At 54.6% G+C, this 19,639-nt stretch overlaps 3 protein-coding genes across 7 annotated transcripts in view; 2 read left to right on the top strand and 1 right to left on the bottom strand.

Moving 5' to 3' along the window:
- The window catches only part of SSU72 (SSU72 homolog, RNA polymerase II CTD phosphatase), a 31,550-nt gene extending 18,372 nt beyond the window's left edge, over positions 1-13,178 (top strand). The window contains exons 3-5 of one of the 4 annotated variants that reach the window (XM_053575430.1): positions 10,962-11,101; positions 11,819-12,017; positions 12,968-13,178. In XM_053575430.1, coding sequence (XP_053431405.1) covers positions 10,962-11,101; positions 11,819-12,017; positions 12,968-13,142 — 514 coding nt within the window. In that variant the 3' untranslated portion in view covers positions 13,143-13,178. Of the gene's footprint in view, positions 1-10,961; positions 11,102-11,818; positions 12,055-12,967 lie in introns of all 4 variants that reach the window. The other 3 variants (XM_053575434.1, XM_053575432.1, XM_053575433.1) reach the window with 3 other exon arrangements.
- Positions 13,179-13,546: 368 nt separating this feature from the next.
- Positions 13,547-14,868, bottom strand: LOC128574620 (cleavage and polyadenylation specificity factor subunit 6-like). Of its 2 annotated transcripts, XR_008376839.1 has the most exons (3): positions 14,645-14,868; positions 13,932-14,538; positions 13,547-13,664 (listed from the first exon to the last, which is right to left on the bottom strand). XR_008376839.1 is itself a non-coding variant. In XM_053575436.1 (2 exons), exons 1-2 carry the CDS (start codon positions 14,791-14,793, stop codon positions 14,002-14,004), a joined length of 648 nt encoding a protein of 215 aa, XP_053431411.1. In that variant the 5' UTR covers positions 14,794-14,868. The 2 variants fall into 2 exon arrangements, 1 of the variants encoding a protein (XP_053431411.1); XM_053575436.1 differs by lacking the exon at positions 13,547-13,664 and having other exon boundaries at positions 14,002-14,538; positions 14,683-14,868.
- On the top strand, positions 14,423-19,358 carry TMEM240 (transmembrane protein 240). The gene is made up of 4 exons (XM_053575438.1): positions 14,423-14,559; positions 15,110-15,216; positions 18,734-18,942; positions 19,015-19,358. The coding sequence occupies exons 1-4, from the start codon at positions 14,503-14,505 to the stop codon at positions 19,161-19,163; spliced, it is 522 nt and encodes a 173-aa protein (XP_053431413.1). The 5' UTR covers positions 14,423-14,502; the 3' UTR covers positions 19,164-19,358.
- The last annotated feature ends 281 nt before the right edge of the window (positions 19,359-19,639 follow it).

The raw sequence follows: 19,639 nt of genomic DNA, 5'->3' as shown, positions 1-19,639 counted from the left end.
AATTACATTCTCTTATAAGCCTTTGCCTTGATTCGCATGTGGGTAAAGGTAGCTGACCCTTGTCTTAACTGCTCATGACACTATAGTTTCACCATCACTCCAGAGATATGAAAATCCTTATAAGGGGGCGGCACCTGTGGCTCAGTTGGTAAGGTGCCGGCCCCATATACCGAGGGTGGCGGGTTCAAACCCGGCCCCGGCCGAACTGCAACAAAAAAATAGCCGGGCGTTGTGGCGGGCGCCTATAGTCCCAGCTGCTGGGGAGGCTGAGGCAAGAGAATCGCTTCAGCCCAGGAGTTGGAGGTTCCTGTGAGCCGTGTGAGGCCACGGCACTCTACCCGAGGACAGTAAAGTGAGACTGTCTCTACAAAAAAAAAAAAAAAAAGAAAATCCTTCTAAGGAAAAACCCCGTGAAACTGGGGTGATTGTTGAAATGTCCCAGCACCTGGGGGCCCTGTGATTTTTCCTGAGATGACAGTGGCTTACTGGGTGTGAAACAGTCCCCAACTTTGCTTTCTCTGGGTTGTCTCAGCTCAGCCTTATTCTCCCTTAGCCAATTTCAGGATTCACCTCTGCTGTAACACCTTCCTTTGGTGTGTTTTTTGTCGTCTTTTTTTTTTAAGACAAGGTCTCACTGTTGCCAGGGCTGGAGTATAGTGGAATGATCATAGCTCACAGCAACCTCAAACTCCTGGGCTCAAGAAATCCTCCTTGGCCTCCCAAAGTGCTGGGACTATAGCCATGAGCCACCGCACAGGCCTAGTATTGTTTTTCCTGAGAGGCTACTCAGGCTGTGGTCTCTGGCCATCTCAGCCCCCCATAACTGCTGACTTCTCATTTGCCCTCCTGGGTATGATCTTACAGATGGGATCTTTGTCCTCTTTTTTTCTTTTCTTTTTCTTTTTTTTGAGACAGAGCTTCAAGTTATTGCCCTGGGTCGAGTGCTGTCACGTCACAGCTCACAGCAACCTCAAACTACTAGGTTTATTGCCTCAGCCTCCCGAGTAGCTGGGACTACAGGTGCCTACCACAGTGCCCAGCTATTTTGTTGTTGCAGTTGTCATTGTTTTATATGGCCTAGGCCAGGTTCAAACCGATCAGCCCCGGTGTATGTGGCCAGCGCCCTAGCTACTGAACTACTGGTGCCACTCGGCTTCTTTTTTTTTTAAGGTTATCTCTGAAAGTTCCATTTCTTGGTAAAACAACTATTGCATTATTATTATTATTTTGAGAGAGAGTCTCACTGTGTCACCCTCAGTAGAGTGCTGTGGTGTCATAGTTCACAGCAACCTCCAGCTCTTGGGCTTAAGTGATTCTCTTGCCTCAGCCTCCCATGTAGCTAGGACTATAGGCGCCTGCCACTATGCTTGGCTTTTTTTTTTGTTGTTGTTGTAGTGGTTGTTTGGCAGGCCCAAGCTGGGTTTGAACCTGCCAGCCCTTTTGTATGTGACTGACGCCCTAGTGGCTGAGCTACAGGCGCCGAGCCACAACTACTGTATTATTATTTTTTTTGAGATCAATGTGTCACCCTCAATGTGTCAGTAGAGTGCTGTGGTGTCACAGCTCACAGCAACCTCAAACTCTTGGGCTTAAGCTATTCTCTTCCCTCAGCCTCCCAAGTAGCTGGGACTACAGGCGCCCACCACAATGTCTGGCTGTTTTTTGTTGCAGTTGTTCAGCTGGCCGGGACTGGGTTCGAACCTCCTAGCCTCAGTGTATGTGCCTGACACCATACCCACTGTGCTATGGGCGCCAAGCCTGTATTATTATTTTAAAATCATGAAATAATTAGAATTTCCTGTGGAATAGAAGCAATCCATTATGTTTTCTTCTAGAACCTGAAGCATGATTCATCACCCAGAGTTGGCCTTTGGGGCACTGCTGTGGGCAGCGGGACCCTGGGGTTTTCACACTGCTGAGATTACAGGCCTAGCCCTCGCCTACCATTTTTGTTATCTAAAAATCTGCTAAGTTTTAGTCTAATTAGATTATATGTTAGCGTATCCATATTTTTTTTTGTTGCCCTTGGTAAAGTGCTCTGGCATCATAGCTCACAGCAACCTCAAACTCTTGGGCTTAAGGGATTCTCTTGCCCCATCCTCCCAAGTAGCTGAAACTATAGGTGCCCACCATAATGCCTATTTATTTTTTCCCGTTGTAGTTGTCATTGTTTTAGCTGGACTGGGCCAGGTTCAAACTCACCAGCCTCGGTGTATGTGGCCGGGGCCCTGCCCACTGAGCTACGGGCATTGCCTTTTAAAAATTTTTTGAGACAGAGTCTCACTTTGTTGCCCTCGATAGAATCCCATGGCATCATAGCTCACAGCAACCTCTTAATTCTTGGCTAAAACTGTCCTTTTGCCTCAGCCTCCCAAGTAATTGGGGCTACCGGCACCTACCACAATGCCTGGCTATATTTTTAGAGACCGGGTCTCACTTTTGCTCTGGCTGGACTCGAATTCCTGAGCTCAGGCTATTCACCCACCTCAGCCTCTCAGAGTGTTGGGATTACAGGCGTAAGCCATCGCTCCCAGCCCATGCCCAGCTGTTTTTAGAGGTGGAAGTCTCACTCTTGCTCAGGCTGGTCTCAAACTCCTAAGCTCAGGTAATCCTCAGCCTTCCAGAGGGCTGGGCTTATAGGCTACACAGTGCCCACCATAGCCACATATTTTTAAAGACTCTTGTGATCTGTTCAGTTTATTGTTCAAGTTGACTTGTTAGGCCATTGACAGTGGTCACTTCCAGGACTTTGCCCCACCTTTGAGTAGGAAGAAGCATCCCCTGGGGATTTAGACACAGCTCAGATGGTAAAATACTATGACCTGATGAGCAAGATGTGGTCAATCACATTGAGCCGTCGGCAGGAGCCTGGAACCCACGGGGGCCAGGGGCTCCACTGCCAGCATCTTTGGTTCCTTTGAACAGAAACCACTCTGCAGATTTCTGTTTAAAAAAAAAAATGGGGGTGAGAGGTGTTTTGACAAAAATGGCTTAGTGCTGTTCTCACTGGTGTCTCCAGGGCATCAATAATTTGAGATAAACAGAGGGCTCCTCATTTGCCACTGATGTACCATGTCCACTGTGATCAGCATGAGGCAGCCCCTCCTTATGGGCAGCAGAGCACTTCCCAGAGCGTCTGTTACCAGGAACTAAAACCAGTTGCCAAGTACTGGTTTGGACAGAACTGGTCAATCTGCCTTTGTACCCAGACTTACTGGGGAAATTGCTGATTAATTAGGAGAGGATGAGGCTCCCTCTGCTTTGGGGACATTTGAACAGGAAAGTCCCTTGGTATGTACAGGCACTAATTTCTTTACACCCTGTTTTGTGGACATCTTAGTTGTCGGCCCTTCCACACTGATGCCTGGTGTGGCCACCTGCTGCTAGCTGTCACCAAGGCAAGCACAGCTGTCAGGCACTGGCCACCCTCCTTAGGTGCACTGGGGAAAATGTGACTTTTTAAAATTTATCTCAAATATGGGGGTACAAATGTTTTTGGTTGCATGGATCACTGTTGTTTTGCCTGCATCGGGGATGTAAGTGTGGGTCACTCAGATGGTGCTCATTGTACCCATTAATGGGTAAGTTGGGTAAGTTTTCACCCATCCCCACCTCCTTCTCTCCTAATGTGACATTCTCTTCAGGATGGAAAGAATGTTAAGGATGTCTCTGGACAGCAGGGACTGTTCCACATGAAATTGGGATAGAAATCATGGACATGGGCCATCCGAGTCTGCCTTCAGATCCTGCTGGAAAGGGCTGGCTATGGGAGGTTGGAAAGGAGCCTGGACTGCAGGGCTGCTCTTCATAGCACAGCTTGGATTCAGTGGGGAACATGGGTGTGTAAAGAGCATTCTAGGGCAAGTGAAGCTGATATTCTGCTTTCCAATACATTGCTAATTTTAGCCCAACAAAAGTGACTTTGTAGTCAGTTGTGATGGGGAGGAACCATCAACCCGTTTTGGTTTGACCTCTGCTGTTTCACTGCCTTGCAGGCTGTGCGCCATGGGCCAGTGATGGGTTTGTGCAGAGCTGTGGGCCATAGGTGCCACCCGAGAGGGTTTTCTAATTTTCATTTTTCTTTTTCCATATAAGTAGTGCTTGTTCCCAAAAGCAGGGCTGCATGTACTTGCTGAAGCCCCTTGTTCCTCTAGCTGTCTCCTCACAACAGAGAACCTTGCACTGTTCTCTATTGCCGGGGACAGCGTTCCTCTCTCCTCCCAGACCGAGCAGGTGTGTGCCTGTTGTCCAGTATATCTATCTGCCTTTGCTTTGGAATGTGGCCATTTGACCACCTTCCCTTACACTGGGAGGCAGGAATGACCATACCTTGCAGTGCACATGGGGGCTTCCCCACAGGCTAGACACGTTCCTTGAGTGGACTGGAGGCTTTTTCTTGTAGTTCTTGGGTAAGACTGATGGTAATGACATTAATCTCTACAAGTTTTGTTGAAACAGATTGCCAATGACAGCAGATAAGCCATGAGGTGCCCAGCTCCGCTGAGCTGGGTGCTGTGCCTCGCATCACATTCAGAGTAGAGTTAAAGATGGAGTTAGAGCTCTTTCATGCCCTGGTGCCCAGGACTAAGTCCTTGGTGGTAGGGTGGCAGAACTCACACAGACTCCCATCCTGGTCTTGGTGCCAGTCTGAAGTGGGCACATGTTATCACTTTCTGGCGGCCACGAGTTTGCAGTGAGTGTGATGTTCTGAAAGTGAGGCTGTGTGGCTGCCTCTGCCCAGCCAGGTGGCATCTCTCCCAGGTGGGAAGTGGAGAGGACCAGTCTTTTCCCAGCAGCAGCATACATGGGGAGAGATGGGAAGCCAGATAGTGAAAGCATCTTGGGGTGCAGCAGGTCTGGTCTACAGGTAAATTGTCAGTGCTGTCAGAGAAGAGACAGCCTGGGTACTCCAGGTCTGACCTTGGGGTTTGGGATCGGGACATTGCTCTAAGCTCCCTGGGATTCATACCCCGCTGAACTTGGTGCCATGCTTGTAACCCTGAGGCGGGCGCCTTGGGTGCTCTCAGAGCCCAAGATTGTAGCCAGCAAGTGCAGCTGCCAGCACAGCGAAGCCTGTGCTGTCCCAGGGTGTCACTTGGCACAGGTGACAAGTGCATGTGGACACAGCCTCTCACCACCTGCGGCAGCTCCTGGGAACGTCCTTGCGTGTTCTGCACTGTGTTGTGGTTTAGTCTGGCCAAACATGAAATGAGAAGTGAGATTATAGGATTCAAAAAATGAACAGGTGGCCCAGATCCCACAGGCAGAGTGGCCGCCTTGACTCCCGGTGTGGCCACTCGGACGCCATGGGCCTCATGAGCTGGGAGTCACACTGTGCCAGAGATGGGGTTTGCTCAGTTGGCGCTTGGGGGTCAGCAGTCACCATCAGGGTGGGTTGTGCAGGAGATGCTGATGCAGGCCACTGTCAGGCCCATCTGTTAGCAGCTTCCTCTGTCATCAATTTTATCCGAGTGTTGGTGGCCCTCGGTCAGATTGGACATCACTGTATCTTGTGGAATAAGTTGACCTCAACAGTAGGGTTGGTGGCACCTGTAGCTCAGTGGGTAAGGCACTGGCCACATACACCAAGGCTGGCGGGTTTGAACCTGGCCCAGGCCAGCTAAACAACGACAACTGCAACAAAAAATAGCTGGGCTTTAGGGTGGGCGCCTGTAGTTCCAGCTACTTGGGAGGCTGAGACAAGAGAATCGCTTAAGCCCAAGAGTTTGAGGTTGCTGTGAGTTGTGACACTACGGCACTCTACCAAGGACGACATAGTGAAACTCTGTCTCAGAAAACAAAAACAAAAACAGTAGGGTTAAGGTGAGTCCGGCACCTGCTCACTGATCACCATGTCTGCTAGGAGATGGCACAGCAGGTTGGAGGTCTGGCTGTCCTTCCTACCCCCCAGGGTGCAATGAGACCCTTCTGACAGGCACCACCTGCCGGGGGCGGGGCATAACGTCCCTTGCTTCTGCTATCCACTCTTGAGTTTGCTTCTGCCCTCAGCTATCTGAGTCAGGCTGTGGTGCCCAGCTTTCTCTTGACTGAGTTCAATTTGGTGTTTGTGTGGAGATGTGCCCTCTCCAGCCTTAGGGAACACTGGCAGCTCTGTCCACCTAGGGCTGATGGGGCTGGAGGGGGGTGCTCAGGGCCAGTTGGTATGTCCAAAGCAGAAACCTGGACCTGGATCAGCTCCAGAGGGTCCCTTTGGGCAGGAGGCAGGTGGAGGCCCCAACTGGGTGCCCAGAGGGAAGGTGAGCCTGGGCAGTGGCTGTGAGGGCAATTGCATTGATGAAGGCCAGCATTTTCCTTTGGTCCTCAAGCTGTGGTTCTCCACTTTTGGTCACTGCTTTTGGTTTCAACTCTGCCCTTCCTCCATCTTTCATGGAACCTTCTCTTCTCAGCAGAGGCCTAGCAGGTGGGCTCAGTCCCATGCCAGCATCCCTCACCTGCAGACCAAGAGGGCCGCTCCCTTGCCCACTCAGGGTGTGCACAGATCCCAGCTCCCTCCCAGACCTGCAGCTTCAGCTGCAAGGTGTGGTGGGAAGGATGAGGACAGCCTTTTGTGAGTGTCCTGAGGGTGGCTGTTGGTGCTGGTATCCATTGGAATGGCTGTGGCTGAGTCCATGGGAAGCAATTTCTCTTTGGGGGGGCCTCAGACGTGGAAGCATCAAGTGTGTTCACAGCATCAGGGTTAGGGCCAAACCTGAAGAGTTGTCGCACTGCAGTAGAACTAAAGGGGTGCCTGAGCTCTCACGTGAAGCACTCTGTGACATGCTGTAGGCGTGCTACTGTGCCTAGCTGGCCAATGTGGATCAATGTGGATATAGCCGACCCTGGTTAGGAGCCTCCCTGGACAATTTGTGGGGAGGGGTGTTGGAGTGGTAAGGGGACTTATACTGAGCCCCAGTGCGTGTGTCACCTTTGCAGAGGCACATCTATGGCTGCTCTATTTTTGTTTTTTAAGAGAGGTCCCTAAAGAGCCCAGCCTACATTTCTTAGTGTGTCTCATTGGGTCCTCATGTGGCCATGTCACTGACATTTATGGAAATCATGAGTTAAAGGCCATGTATTCTGCATGAACAGAAAAGTCTTGTTTTTTTACAGTTAAACCTAGAGAATTTTAAATGGTCCTGTATTTATGGTACTTCCTGTCACACGAGACAGGACATTCCAGGTCTTTCTGGGGCCCTCAGCATAGCCCACCTCCAGCCTTGTTCTCACTCTGTCGTGGCCACACTAGATGGGGTGGGTGACAAGGCTGTAGCCTCCCGCCTGCATGCAAGCAGCACCTGCAGCCCCTCAGCACCAAACTACCCTTTGTGCCTCACTCTGGGACAGACATCATGACTGGCTTTATCCCTGTTTCCTCAGCTTTCTGGAAAAGCATTTAGTGCTGGCTTTAGGGTTAGTAAACAGAGGCACCAGCCTGCACAGGCCACCTGCCCTCCTCACTATGTCCAGGGCCCTGTGCTGAGCCCTTTGGGGGACAAACTTCTGAGTAGGGTGCCAGGTGATGTGGAAGCCCAGGGTGGGTGGCTCCCTGGAGGGGGCCCTGCCCTCTGCCCAGGGGCCCTAGGGGCTGGGCCTGTCCTCATCCCTGCTCTAGGATCCCCCCTTGGCCCACTTTTCTGCGTGCTTCTCAGACCCTTTTACTTGGCTGGGGCCCTAGGATTAATGGTGGGAGCCTGTGAGATGGGGTCCCTCCCTGAGCCCTCAGCCTGGCACCTGCCTGTTTTTTGAGGGTTTAATGCTAAATGCTTGTAGTAACCCAGGGATCCTGCAGGGGGTTTGGGTTGTCCCTAGGAGCCTCTGTTAAGTGAGTCATTTGTGACAGTGTTGCAGAGGATAGCCTTTCCCCTGGGGATGTCTCTGCTCTCTCTGGCTTGCAGGCTGCCATGGGTGCTGCTCTGCACTCCCCAGCGGCCCCTAGATCTTGTCAGAGTGGTGTCTTCTTTTTAGTGGCCCTGAACTCTTATGTCCTGAAGACTCTTTTTTTTTTTGCATTTTTTTTTTTTTGCAGGGGGGGCCAGTACCCTACTCCTTGAGTCACAGTCACCGCCCCTGAAGACTCCTTTTCTCTGGTCCTTCTCCCTCCCTGTGCAACCTCATTTGCACTTTCCCTGCCCCTGGGGCATTGAAGTCCCTGGGACTCTTGAGTCCCTGTGGACTCACACTGTGGATCAGTTTGTGGTTGTATTCTTTGTTGTTGACTGAAAACAGAATCTCACTCCTTTGCTCAGGCTAGAGTGCCAGGAGTCAGCCCAGCTCACAGCAACTTCAAACTCCTGGGCTCAAGTGATCCTTCAGCCTCGGCCTCCTGAGTAGCTGGGACTATAGGTGCCTACCATGCCCCACTAGTTTTTCTACTTTTAGTAGAAACAGGATCTTATTCTTACTCAGGCAGGTCTCAAACTTCTGAACTCAAGGGCTACTCCCACGTTGGCCTCTCAGAATGCTGGGAGCCTCCTAAGTGGCCTGACGTGGCTCCTGCAGGACATCAAACCACCCTGTGCCCCTCTCTGCAGGTCCTTGATCTTGTATCTCTCCTGTTTCCCACCATTACTGCTTCCCTGTGAAACTAATGAGCCTCCTAACCTGGACATGTCCTGCTTAGTTACATGCATCTTAACACCATGTGTCACCTAGTCTGCAGTGGGGCCTTGGGAAAAGGAGGGAAGGACTGGGCAGTGCCCGTAGCTCAGTTGGTAGGGCGTTGGCCACATAAACCAAGGCTGGTAGGTTCGAACCTGGCCTGGGCCAGCTTAAATCAACAATGACAACTGCAACAATAAAAAAATAGCCAGGAGTTGTGGTGGGCACATGTAGTCCCTGCTACTTGGGAGGCTGAGGTGAGAGAATCACTTAAGCCCTAGAGTTTTAGGTTGTTGTGAGCTGTGACACCATGATGTTCTACCAAGGGTGACATAGTGAGACTCTGTCTCAAAAAAAAAAAAAGGGTGGGCAGCACCTATGGCTCAGTGGGTAGGGCCCCGGCCCCATATACCGAGGCCCCCGCCAAACTGCAATAAAAAATTAGCCAGGTGGGCGGCGCCTGTGGCTCAAGGAATAGGGCGCCGGTGCCATATGCCGGAGGTGGTGGGTTCAAACCCAGCCCCGGCCAAAAACAAAAAAAATAGCCAGGTGGTGTGGTAGGCGCCTGTAGTCCCAGCTACTTGGGAAGCTGAGGTAAGAGAATCGTCTAAGCCCAAGAGCTGGAAGTTGTTGTGAGCTGTGACGCCACAGCACTCTACCAAAGGCAACAGTGAGACTCTGTCTCTAAAAAAAAAAAAGAGGGAAGGACTGAGGAGAATGTCCCTTTGAGGGCAGTTCTGCCAGCCAGTGACAGCTGTACCTGTTGGGGTGGCAGATATCTGGGACTGTGGGGCTCTGCCTTGACAGCTTTCTCCTTGGGAGAGGCTTCCCCTCTCACTATTCCTCTGAATAACCTTCCTTAAGCTTGTCCCTTTCCACGGGCCTTTGGTCCTCAAAGACGGACCACTTCTGACCTGCAAGAAGACAAGCAGGCCCAGCCAGGTCGCAGCCCCAAGTGCGTCACACTGGAACTGATGAGGACAAAGAAGCTTGGCAGCTCATGGTCAGGTGTCTTTTCAAGTTGAACCTCTTAGATTGACTATTTAATTACCCCATTATTTTTTTTTTTTTTTTGAGACAGAGCCTCAAGCTGTTGCCTTGGGTAGAGTACTGTGGCATCACAGCTCACAGCAACTTCCAACTCCTGGGCTCAAGCGAGTCTTCCTGCCTCCGCCTCCCAAGTAGCTGGGACTACAGGCACCCACCATAAGGCCCAGCTGTTTTTTGGTTGCAGCCATCATTGTTGTTTGGCAGGCCCAGGCTGGATTCGAACCCACCAGCTCAGGTGTAGTGGCTGGTGCCTTAGCCACTTGAGCCACAGGCGCCAAGCCACTGTTATTTATTTATACCATGTTTAATACAGATTTCAGTAGACCACTTATTCTAAAAGCTACTTTCACTTGAGCCACTGTTAGTTATTTATACCATGATTAATACAGATTTCAGTAGACCACTTATTCTAAAAGCTACTTTTATTATCTAGAAAGGTAGGGAATATATTTAAAGTATTATAAGCTTATTTAAATAGATTGACATAACTTAAAGATGAATAATCACTTTGAATTCCTAAATCAGCTAGTCTGTTTCTCCAAAAATCAGGTAGTCTGTTTCTCTAAAATAAAATTAACAGGATGCTTATCCTCACCTGTCCGCAGGGGCTGGTATGTGGGGACTCAGTCTCTTTTTGAGGAGGTTAACTCCTGGAGACCCCAAAGTCAAACACAGCTGTTGAGGGGTGGGGCACTGGCTCTTTAAGGCTCCCCCAGGGCTCCGGGGCTTGTGTGGGCGTCGCCAGCATCCCCTGAGCTCTGCTGCCCACAGGGCTTTCAGGGTTCCATGCAAGCAGCTAACTAGGGCACTTGCTCCTGCACTACCTTCAGAGGCTTTTCTAGGCCTTGTTGCTTCTGAGGTTATTTTTCTTCATTGGGCTTTCTAGACTTTTACTATCATAACTGAACTGGACTTGGGGTTTGGTGTCCAGGCTGGCTTTGTCTATGCTGAAGGGCTCAGGCCCAGACAGCAGGTGTGTCTGGATTGGACACAGAGAAGTGAGCAAAGTGCAAAGACTGCTGTTCAGGCTGATGGTCACCCCAGAGCAGACAGGTGGTCATGTGGGGGAAAGACCTCTGAGATTGTCCCTGTCAAATGGCTGAAGCCAGGCTGAGGTGGGTGTGGTTCGTGAGGTCAAGGGTCTGAGTGACCTGTGGGCACTGACCCAGCTGGGGTCTTCCAGAACTGCCCAGTGCCTGCAGCCTGGTGCCCTTGCCACAGGAGCAGAGGAGGCACTGGGGTTAATAACACAGTTGCTCCTGGGTTTGGTCAGCAGAAGCTTCCCTCTGAAGTTCCTTAACTGTGGTACCTAGCTACACACAGAATGGCATTTTGCATATGTTGGACAGAAATAAGAGAATTAAGCCCCGGCCAGAGAGGTTCCAGAACTGCAAAGATCTGTTTGATCTGATCCTCACTTGTGAAGAGAGAGTCTACGACCAGGTGGTGGAAGGTAGGAAGCAAGCCCGGCATCCGCTCAGCCAGGCCGCCTCGCTTGGGACCTGCTTTGCTGGGCATGGGCAGGCTGACGGGGTGCTATGGGAAAGAGGGAGAGGGTGCAGGAACTGTTCGGGGACAGTGATCACAGCCCTTTTGCTGGTGGTGCTGGCTGGCAGCCTCGGGTGGGCCTCAGTTAGCCTCTACTGTACGTGCACGTGGGGCCAGGGCTGGTGTTCAGTTAATGAAAAGTGCTTTGTCCTGAACTGGCTGAATGTGTTTGAGGCAAGCCTAGTGTCTAGAGCAGGGGTCATCAAACTTTTTAAACAGGGGGCCAATTCACTGTCCCTCAGACTGTTGGAGGGCCGGACTATAGTTTAAAAAAAAAAAAAATTATGAACAAATTTCTATACACACTGCACATATCTTAAGTAAAAAAACAAAAACAGGAACAAACACAATCACACCACCTCGTGTGGCCTGTGGGCCGCAGTTTAAGGACCCCTGAATTTGAGTCACAGCTGATTCCATGTGAGATTCTCCTTAGGTAGGACTTTGGGACCTTGGACCTACGCTCAGTCCTTAACCTTCTGCCCAAAACCCTAGAGTGCAGGAAAAGCCAATGCCAGCCCAGGGGCAGGTAGTGCAGGGGAGAGTAGAGGACTGCACCACACTGACCACCTGTTGCCTGATTCTGGAACCTCTGACATCTGTGCTACCTTGTCCCAATCAGATCTGAATTCCAGAGAACAAGAGACCTGCCAACCTGTGCATGTGGTCAATGTAGACATCCAGGACAACCATGAAGAGGCCACCCTGGGGGCCTTCCTCATCTGCGAGCTCTGCCAGTGTGTGAGTGCCGGACGCGGGAACCCCCACCTGGGCTGCCAGTGTGTGAGTGCCGGACTCCCACTCCTATCCCGGCTGCCAGTGTGAGTGCCTGGACACCCCCCACCCAGCTGCCAGTGTGTGAGTGCCCGGATGCCCCCAGACCTGGGCTGCCAGTATGTGAGCTCCCAGATATTCCCCACCTTGGGCTGGGCTAGACAGGGCATGGCAGGAGGCTCCAGGCAAACCCAGCCCAGCCATCATTGCTGCAGATGCTTGCTGAGTCCCCACCTGCACCAGGTAGGGTGTCCCATAAAGAAAGACTTTAGGTTTTTCAAATGTTAAGATGCAAGTAAGTGTGTGTCCCATAAAGAATGACTAGGTTTTTCAAATGTTAAGATGCAAGTAAGTGCCAAAGGATCACTGAGTTTGAGACTCAGCTGAGTGGCTTTGGCCAATAAAAGTGGTCAGTGATGCCAACACTGTATGTCCACCAAGTTCTCCAGGACACAGGCTTCTCTTAATGAAGGGGCTGGCACCTTGCCTCTTCCCCAGGGGGGACAACCCTCACCCCCAACATGCTAGCAGAGTGAGTGGCTATCCTGGCTAGGGTGGGGTCCAGTGGCTTGTGTCCACCTGGAGACTCTGGGCCTTCCTCTCCACCTGTGAATGTCTGAGACTGGTGAACTGGTGGTTGTCATAGTTGGGAAAGATGCTGCTGGCACCTGTCAGTGGAAACCAGGATGCCTGCATCACAGGGTGGGTCCACGTCCTCACTGGGTGATATGGTGCACTGCCTTTCTGCACCCTGGCTTGTTCATTTGCAGCATGGGGACAACTTAGGTGGGAAGGCTCCTGTATCTGTCACCTCTGGGAGCTCCTCCAAGCTTGTGCTTGGTGGTGGTCAGGTGCCTATCTCCTGATCATCCCAGTCCACAGCAAGGCTGGGCCTGGAGCTGTCCAAAGGACCCTCTGTCAGCACAGAGCAGAGGCAGCATCATGTGGAAGGTCCCATGCTTTCTCAACCCAGAAGCAGTCCTGTTGCCTTTTGCAGATCCAGCACACGGAGGACATGGAGAATGAAATTGATGAGCTGCTGCAGGAGTTTGAGGAGAAGAGTGGCCGGACCTTCCTGCACACTGTGTGCTTCTACTGACAGCCACTGCAGCCTTGGCGGCACTCTGTGCCCCTCTGTTGATTCTTTCCCTCTGATACTGGTTTTTACTTAGATATCCTTTGGGGCAACAGTGTGGTCCAGTAAGCTGTACGTACGAAAAAGAAGGGATGTACACGCCATATAGAAACAATCAAGTTTTTCTGTCCCACTTTTACTTATGAGTGGGATATTGATTATAAAGGTTTTTTCTTTAACCAAAAAAGAAAAAAAAAAACTGTTCATAGTGCATTTCCCTCGACATTCCTGAGTCCTCGCTGCCTGTCCCTTCCCTCCTCCCCCACCTGGTGGGACTGTACAGATACCTGAATAAAGCAATGGCTGTATCTTCCTAGGACAGAACCTGGAATTGTCCAATAAACAGATGTTGCTTTTGATCATCTTTGCTTTTTGTCCTGAGTTCCTAGCCTGGCCCCTGAGAGCAGCTGCCTGGGGGGCAGGGCTGGGGCAGTCCCCCAGGAGCTCATCTTACCCCCTTCCCTCACTCACCTGCAGTAGATGTTCCCAAGGGAAACCTCCCCACCAGGCTGGGGGGGGGGGGTCGCCTGCCCTCATGTTGGGCTGCAGGAGTGTTTGCCTGGAGGACTTGGGTGTCAGAGGCAACCAGAGCAGAACTTCAGGCTGCCTGACCCCCACGCTGGTCTGACCCCGTGGGCACCCCGTCTTCACTATGAGGTCGGCCCTTCCCAGCCCGCTCCTCTGTGGCCGGTCGTTTGGAGTGACCTCCCTGTCTGCTCTTCATGGCACTGGGCCTCTGGGCTTAAGGCTGCCTGACCCCCACGCTGGGCTGACCCTATGGGCACCCCGTCTTCACTATGAGGTAGTCCCTTCCCAGCCCGCTCACCTCTGTGGCCGGTCGTTTGGAGTGACCTCCCTGGCTGCTCCTCAGTGACCTTGTAGGCGCCTCCGCTTCCTCACTGGACCGGTCTGGGCCGTCTGACTGCCAGCAGCCCCTCTCCGGTCGTTGTTGAGCAGGCGCAGGGTCTGGCCGGGTAGAGGCGAGACGGGGAGCTGCGGTCCCGGGGAGGATCCCGGCGGCGAGTGGAAGTCCCTCCCGGCGCGGGGCGGCCCGCGGGCGGCGCGATCCCTCCCGGGAGGCGGAGGAAAGCGGCGGGGAGCGGGGAGGGAGGAGGGAAGAGGGAGGAGGCCCAGACCGAGCGGGCGGGCGAGCGAGCGCACTGAGTGCGGGGAGGACCGAAGGGCGGAGCGCAGCGCGGCGGGCCGGCCGGGGCCCGGCCAAGCGACCCTAGAGCTGCCCCCGCATCCCTGCCCGGGCCCCCGCCCGCGCCTCCTCCCTTGGCCGGCGGGGGGTTGCCACGGCCGACTGCGTCGGGTCCAGGAGGCTCTGACCTCTGCGGGGCCGGGAGAGCGCCGGGGCCGGGGGGCGGCGCTCCGGCCCGGCCCGGCCCCGCCCGATGTCCATGAGCGCGAACACCATGATCTTCATGATTCTGGGGGCGTCGATCGTGATGGTGAGCGGAGGGGCTTCCTGCGCGCGCCCCCTGCTCCCGCCGCCCGCGCACGCGCCGCCTCCCCCACCTCCCGCGGCTTGTTTACCCGCCCGTGCGGCCTGCGCGCCCCTCCCAGGCTGGCACCTCAGTCCCTGGCCGGAGCCCCTTTCCAGGCCGGCACCCGGGTCCCCAGCCTGCGCGCCCTCCCCTGCCTGCGAGCCCCTCCCCGGCCTGCGTCCCTTTTCCGGCCTGCATCCGGGACCTAGCCTGCGCGCCCCTCCCGGACCTGCACCCCAGTCCTCGGCCTGCACGCTCCTCCACCCCCACCCCACCCCCGGCCTGCAACCTCGTCCCCGGCCTGCGTGTCCCTCCTTGGTCTGCTCCTTATTCCCTGTCTGCGCCCCCTCCCGGGCCACCGCTTTCCTTCCCCCACTGCCTGAGCTCTCCCCTCCCCCCACTCGCCTGTGCTCCCCTCCTCGGCTCCCCCGTGCCCCTGCCCAGAGTTCTCCCCACCCCAGACCCCCCTCCTGCCCACCTGCGCCCTGGGGCTGACCGTCATGGGCTCTTCCAGGCCATCGCGTGCTTGATGGACATGAACGCGCTGCTGGACCGATTCCACAACTACATCCTCCCGCACCTGCGGGGCGAGGACCGCGTCTGCCACTGCAACTGTGGCCGGTGAGTCCGGGACTCTGCGCCAGGCACGACACGCGTGACCACACATGTGCCGGGAGGCCCACTTGGGGTGTGGGCGACTCCCACGCAGGCCACAGAGCTGCGCTAGACCGGTGTGGGCCGCAGGCGGCCTCCAGGTGCGCTGGGGGAGGGTCAGTCTGACCGGGAACCCCCAGGGTTGTGCACTGGTCTCCTGGGAAGAGGGAGCACCTGAGTCAGGTAGGGCACCACCCCCAGACGCCTTTAGAGGCCTGCCAGGGTGCTGGCTGAGTGGGACACTGGCTTCCAAGTCTGGGGCCACAGTGGAGGCCCATGCAGGGAAGTGCGGGTGGTGGTGGGAGGGGCCTACCTGGGGGGCACCTGGTCCACCCCTGGGCAGAGAGCAGGGTGGGGGTGGGGAGCGAGAAGGTGGAGCTAACTCAAGGTCACTCAGAGATCCAGGAAGAGCCCAGGCCCTACAGCCAGGGTGCGACCCCACACACACACCCCGTGCACGCGCTGATGGAGTCTCCCCGCCATGCATGTTTGTATGTCCATGTAAGAAATAAACATCTTCTCATGAGACGCGCATGTGTGTACCGTCTGTGCATATACATGTGCGTACACACAGCGCACGCTCAAGTAGGCATGCACACCCATCCCCAAGATGCCCTCATGTAGTTGCCATTGTTATTCCTGCTGGACAGATGAGGAAGCAGACAGAGGCTTTAGGAGACAGACTTGCCCAAGGTCACACAGCCCCAGGCCCTGTGTTTGTCACCCCCATCCTGCACTCCTGCTCCTGGGATCTGTGTGCAAACGTGTGCGTGCAGGTGTGTGAGTCAGGACAGGGGCATGTCTCTTTAGGCATGTTACATGCCTGTGGGTACAGACAGCTGTGCTGATGGGCACATGGGCCAAGGCAGGTAGACATAGGGCTGTATATGGCCCTCACCTGTGCTGAGCATAGTGGGAAGAGAGTTTGCTGGGTTTTCCTGCCTAGTGCATAGGCCCGTCTGGCATAAGACAAGGCATGAGGTCAGCTCCACTGCCACCCAGAGTTGGATCCTGTTCCCAAGCCCCATAGACATAAGTAATCCACTTTACCTGTGTGGCTCTTGTACCTAGTGTGAATCTGCCTATGACAGCACACTGAGGGTCTCCCTGGGCACAGGATGTGTTTCCAGAGCATTTACACAGGCTGTGTATATGCATCTCATGCATTACCCAGAATGTATGTGGACTCTGACATAGGTGCCTATGGGGAGGCCTGTATGCAGAAGAGTCACAACCTACCACAGACATAGGGTGTCCCTGCGTGTGCATATGTGTCTACATATACATGCTTTGTACACATCTCTACATACGTGGTATGTTAACTCAGCGTACAAAGCACTCTTGTATATTGACAACATATATGTGTATGCAAAGTACATATATATAATACAATATACAGCGCAGTGTGCTCAGGGAAAACGTCAAGATGTCTCCATGTAGGTACAGAAAATGTGTATGCAGATGACAGTTTTGTACATGGATATCTGTGTCCACTCCATGTACAGGCACTGCCACAGTGGCTCTCCCCATGTGTACACACCATGTGCAGAATAAGCATGTGTATATGTGTATGCCTTGTATATGCTGATACATAGACTTTCATATAAAGGACACACGTGGGTATTAACGCTCCACAGCACAGGTGTTGGCAGGCAGCATCTGTCAGCACACCCAAACCCATGCACATGACCGGCACCCCATGGAGAGTACAGCCGTGTGCAAGGCTGGGTGAGGTGCACCCGCATGAGACACCATGCTGGAGCCTGGGTGTAGAGCTCATGGGGCCTGTGTTCACCGTATACACGCCGTGTCCTGTGCATGTGGCTGGTGTGTATACACAATGTGCATTGTACACATCACAGACACGTGTGTGCAAAGCACGTCTGTGCAGAGGCCTGTCTTGCTCTGCCTTCATCTGTGAGACCTGAGCACCCAGGAATGAGGGGGGCCAGGGCAAGGGAGGGGGAGCTGCAGGTGCCCAGGCTAGCAATGGAACACAGGTCATGAACTCAGGGCCTCCAGAGTTGTTGGGAGACCTATCAGAGTCAGGAAAAGCTACCTACCTGGGGGTTGGTGGCAGCTGCAATCCTGGGTGGTGACCACCAGTTTTCCATTTATGATTATGAATAGTGGCTATCGGTAGGCTCATGACCCAGGTCAGTCACTATCACTGCTCATCCCCTGCCTAAAGGCTGGTGGCCCCTGTTTTGGTGGCCTGTAGTGATCCCAGCCCCATCCTCTGGGTTGGACCACACTTTGGACTGCGAGGGGACTGGTTACCAGGGGACCCAAGAAGAGCAGGAGGGTTTCCAAGGAGAGGTTGGGCAGGGGCTGCCCACTGTCCCACTGATCTGGGTTGGGGCTCCCAGGATGCCCTTGGCCCCACTGGGGGGAAGGCACCTGAGTCAAGGTGCTTTTAGGCCAGGTGGTGGGAATAACAACTTACCTGGGGAAGAGAGGAAGACGAAGAATTGTTTGAAGAGGGGAGCTATTTTTAGGCGCAAGTTAAATGCCCTATATGGATATAAGGGCAGCTAAGTACCAAGACTAGCATGGCTGGTGTGGACCACAGGCATCCTCATCCACTCCTCTAGGCCGTCCTGTGTCTGCTGCCCAGGGTGCCAGGCCCTCAGGAGGGCCACCCCATGGGGCCATGAGCCTAGAGGGCTTTCTGGAGGTGTTCTGCCAGCCCAGGAAGGGCTGGGAGCTGTGTGGAACACTTCAGTGCATTCCCCAGAGGTGAGCAAGGGCCTGAGCCTAAACAGTTCCTCAAGAGCCCAGGGAGGGGAGGAAAGGTGTCAAGGAGACAGGGCCTGGGACCTGTGCAGACCTGGACACCAGAATACTGGCCACCTCAGGAACAGCTGAGAGGGTAGAAGACAGGTCAGTATGTGCTGGGCATGGACAGCGCGTGCCTAACATGGTGGGGGGTAAGATGCCAGGCACTGCCCCTGAGGCCTCCAACACAGGTCAGGAGAGGCACTGAGAAGCCATGAAACAGAGGAAGCTCTGAGGCACAGGGTGCAGGGGTCGAAGGCAGGGCTCACCATGGCAGAGGTGCTCAGGGCAGGGTGCAGAAAGTATAGACATATTCCAGGAAGGGTGCTGGGAGAGGTCAGAGGGAGGGAGTGTCCCAAGAAGGAAGCAGGGTCTCTGCTGCACTGTAGGCCAGGCCTCCATAGTCCCAGGGGCCAACAGGTGGGCAATGACCTTAACTATGGGAACCAAACTATCCAGGGCCCTCATCTGGGAAGACCTTGCCCATCCACACAGCCTATCCATGAACCCCAACTTCGTGGGCCATCTCCACAGGCCACAGGCACTTCCCCTGCAGCTCTCTCCTGGTGGCCTAGGTGGGTCCAATACATCCTTCCTGACCATCCCTGGGAGGCGGCTTCCAGGCCCCAGGATGCCCCACGGGGGTCTTAACACCCACCCAGGGCCCTGGCACGGGAGAGGTGCCAGCCCGCCCTGCCGCCCCCAGGCACCACGTCCACTACGTGATACCGTACGACGGGGACCAGTCGGTGGTGGACGCCTCTGAGAACTACTTTGTGACGGACAACGTGACCAAGCAGGAGATCGACCTCATGCTGGGGCTACTGCTGGGCTTCTGCATTAGCTGGTTCCTGGTGTGGATGGATGGCGTCCTGCACTGCGCAGTGCGTGCCTGGAAGGCCGGCCGGCGCTACGGTGAGTGCCTTGTGTCCCTGGGAGCACCACTGTCCGGCAGCCCGGCCGCCTGACCGCATCCTATCCCCGCAGATGGCTCGTGGACCTGGCTGCCCAGGCTGTGCAGCTTGCGGGATTTGGGCCGGCGGCCGCACAGGCCCTTCGAGGAGGCAGCAGGGAACATGGTGCACGTGAAGCAGAAACTCTACCACAATGGCCACCCCAGCCCGCGGCACCTGTGAGCCGCACACGGACTCGCTAGGGCCACCGGCCGCTGTACAGATGCAAAAGGGACTCCAGGGGCGCCCAGGCCGGTGGGACTGGACAGCAGCCTCGGGCCCAGGGTGCCCAGGGCTGTGGCCGGCCGGGCGAGTCCAGTGGAAGGTGCTGTCTCCTCTTCTTTTTATAAGGGGGTGGGGTGGGTACTGGGTGGGGATGGCAGTGGGGGGGGCAGGGCGGGTCCTCGGCAAGGGCAAGTGGGTGCCAGCCGGTTGGGAGTGGGAGCGCCTGGTGTCCCCTCCCACGTACCGCGTGGGGTGTCCACCTGTCTGCGTCTTGGAGCAGTTCTGGCAGAGGGGAGGGGAGGGAGGCCAGGGCAACTGGCCGTCTGCACACAGGAGCACATGCGTGGGGCGTGTGCGTGGCCTGGGGTCATGGAGGGGCGGGCGCTGTGTAGCAATAAGGCCCAGGGCTGCTACCGTCCCAGGGGGGCCTGGCT

Source organism: Nycticebus coucang, chromosome 22 (genome assembly GCF_027406575.1).
Source record: "Nycticebus coucang isolate mNycCou1 chromosome 22, mNycCou1.pri, whole genome shotgun sequence".
Taxonomy (NCBI): domain Eukaryota; kingdom Metazoa; phylum Chordata; class Mammalia; order Primates; family Lorisidae; genus Nycticebus; species Nycticebus coucang.
Note: the sequence above shows the minus strand (reverse complement) of the source record. Positions and strands in the feature narration are given on the sequence as shown.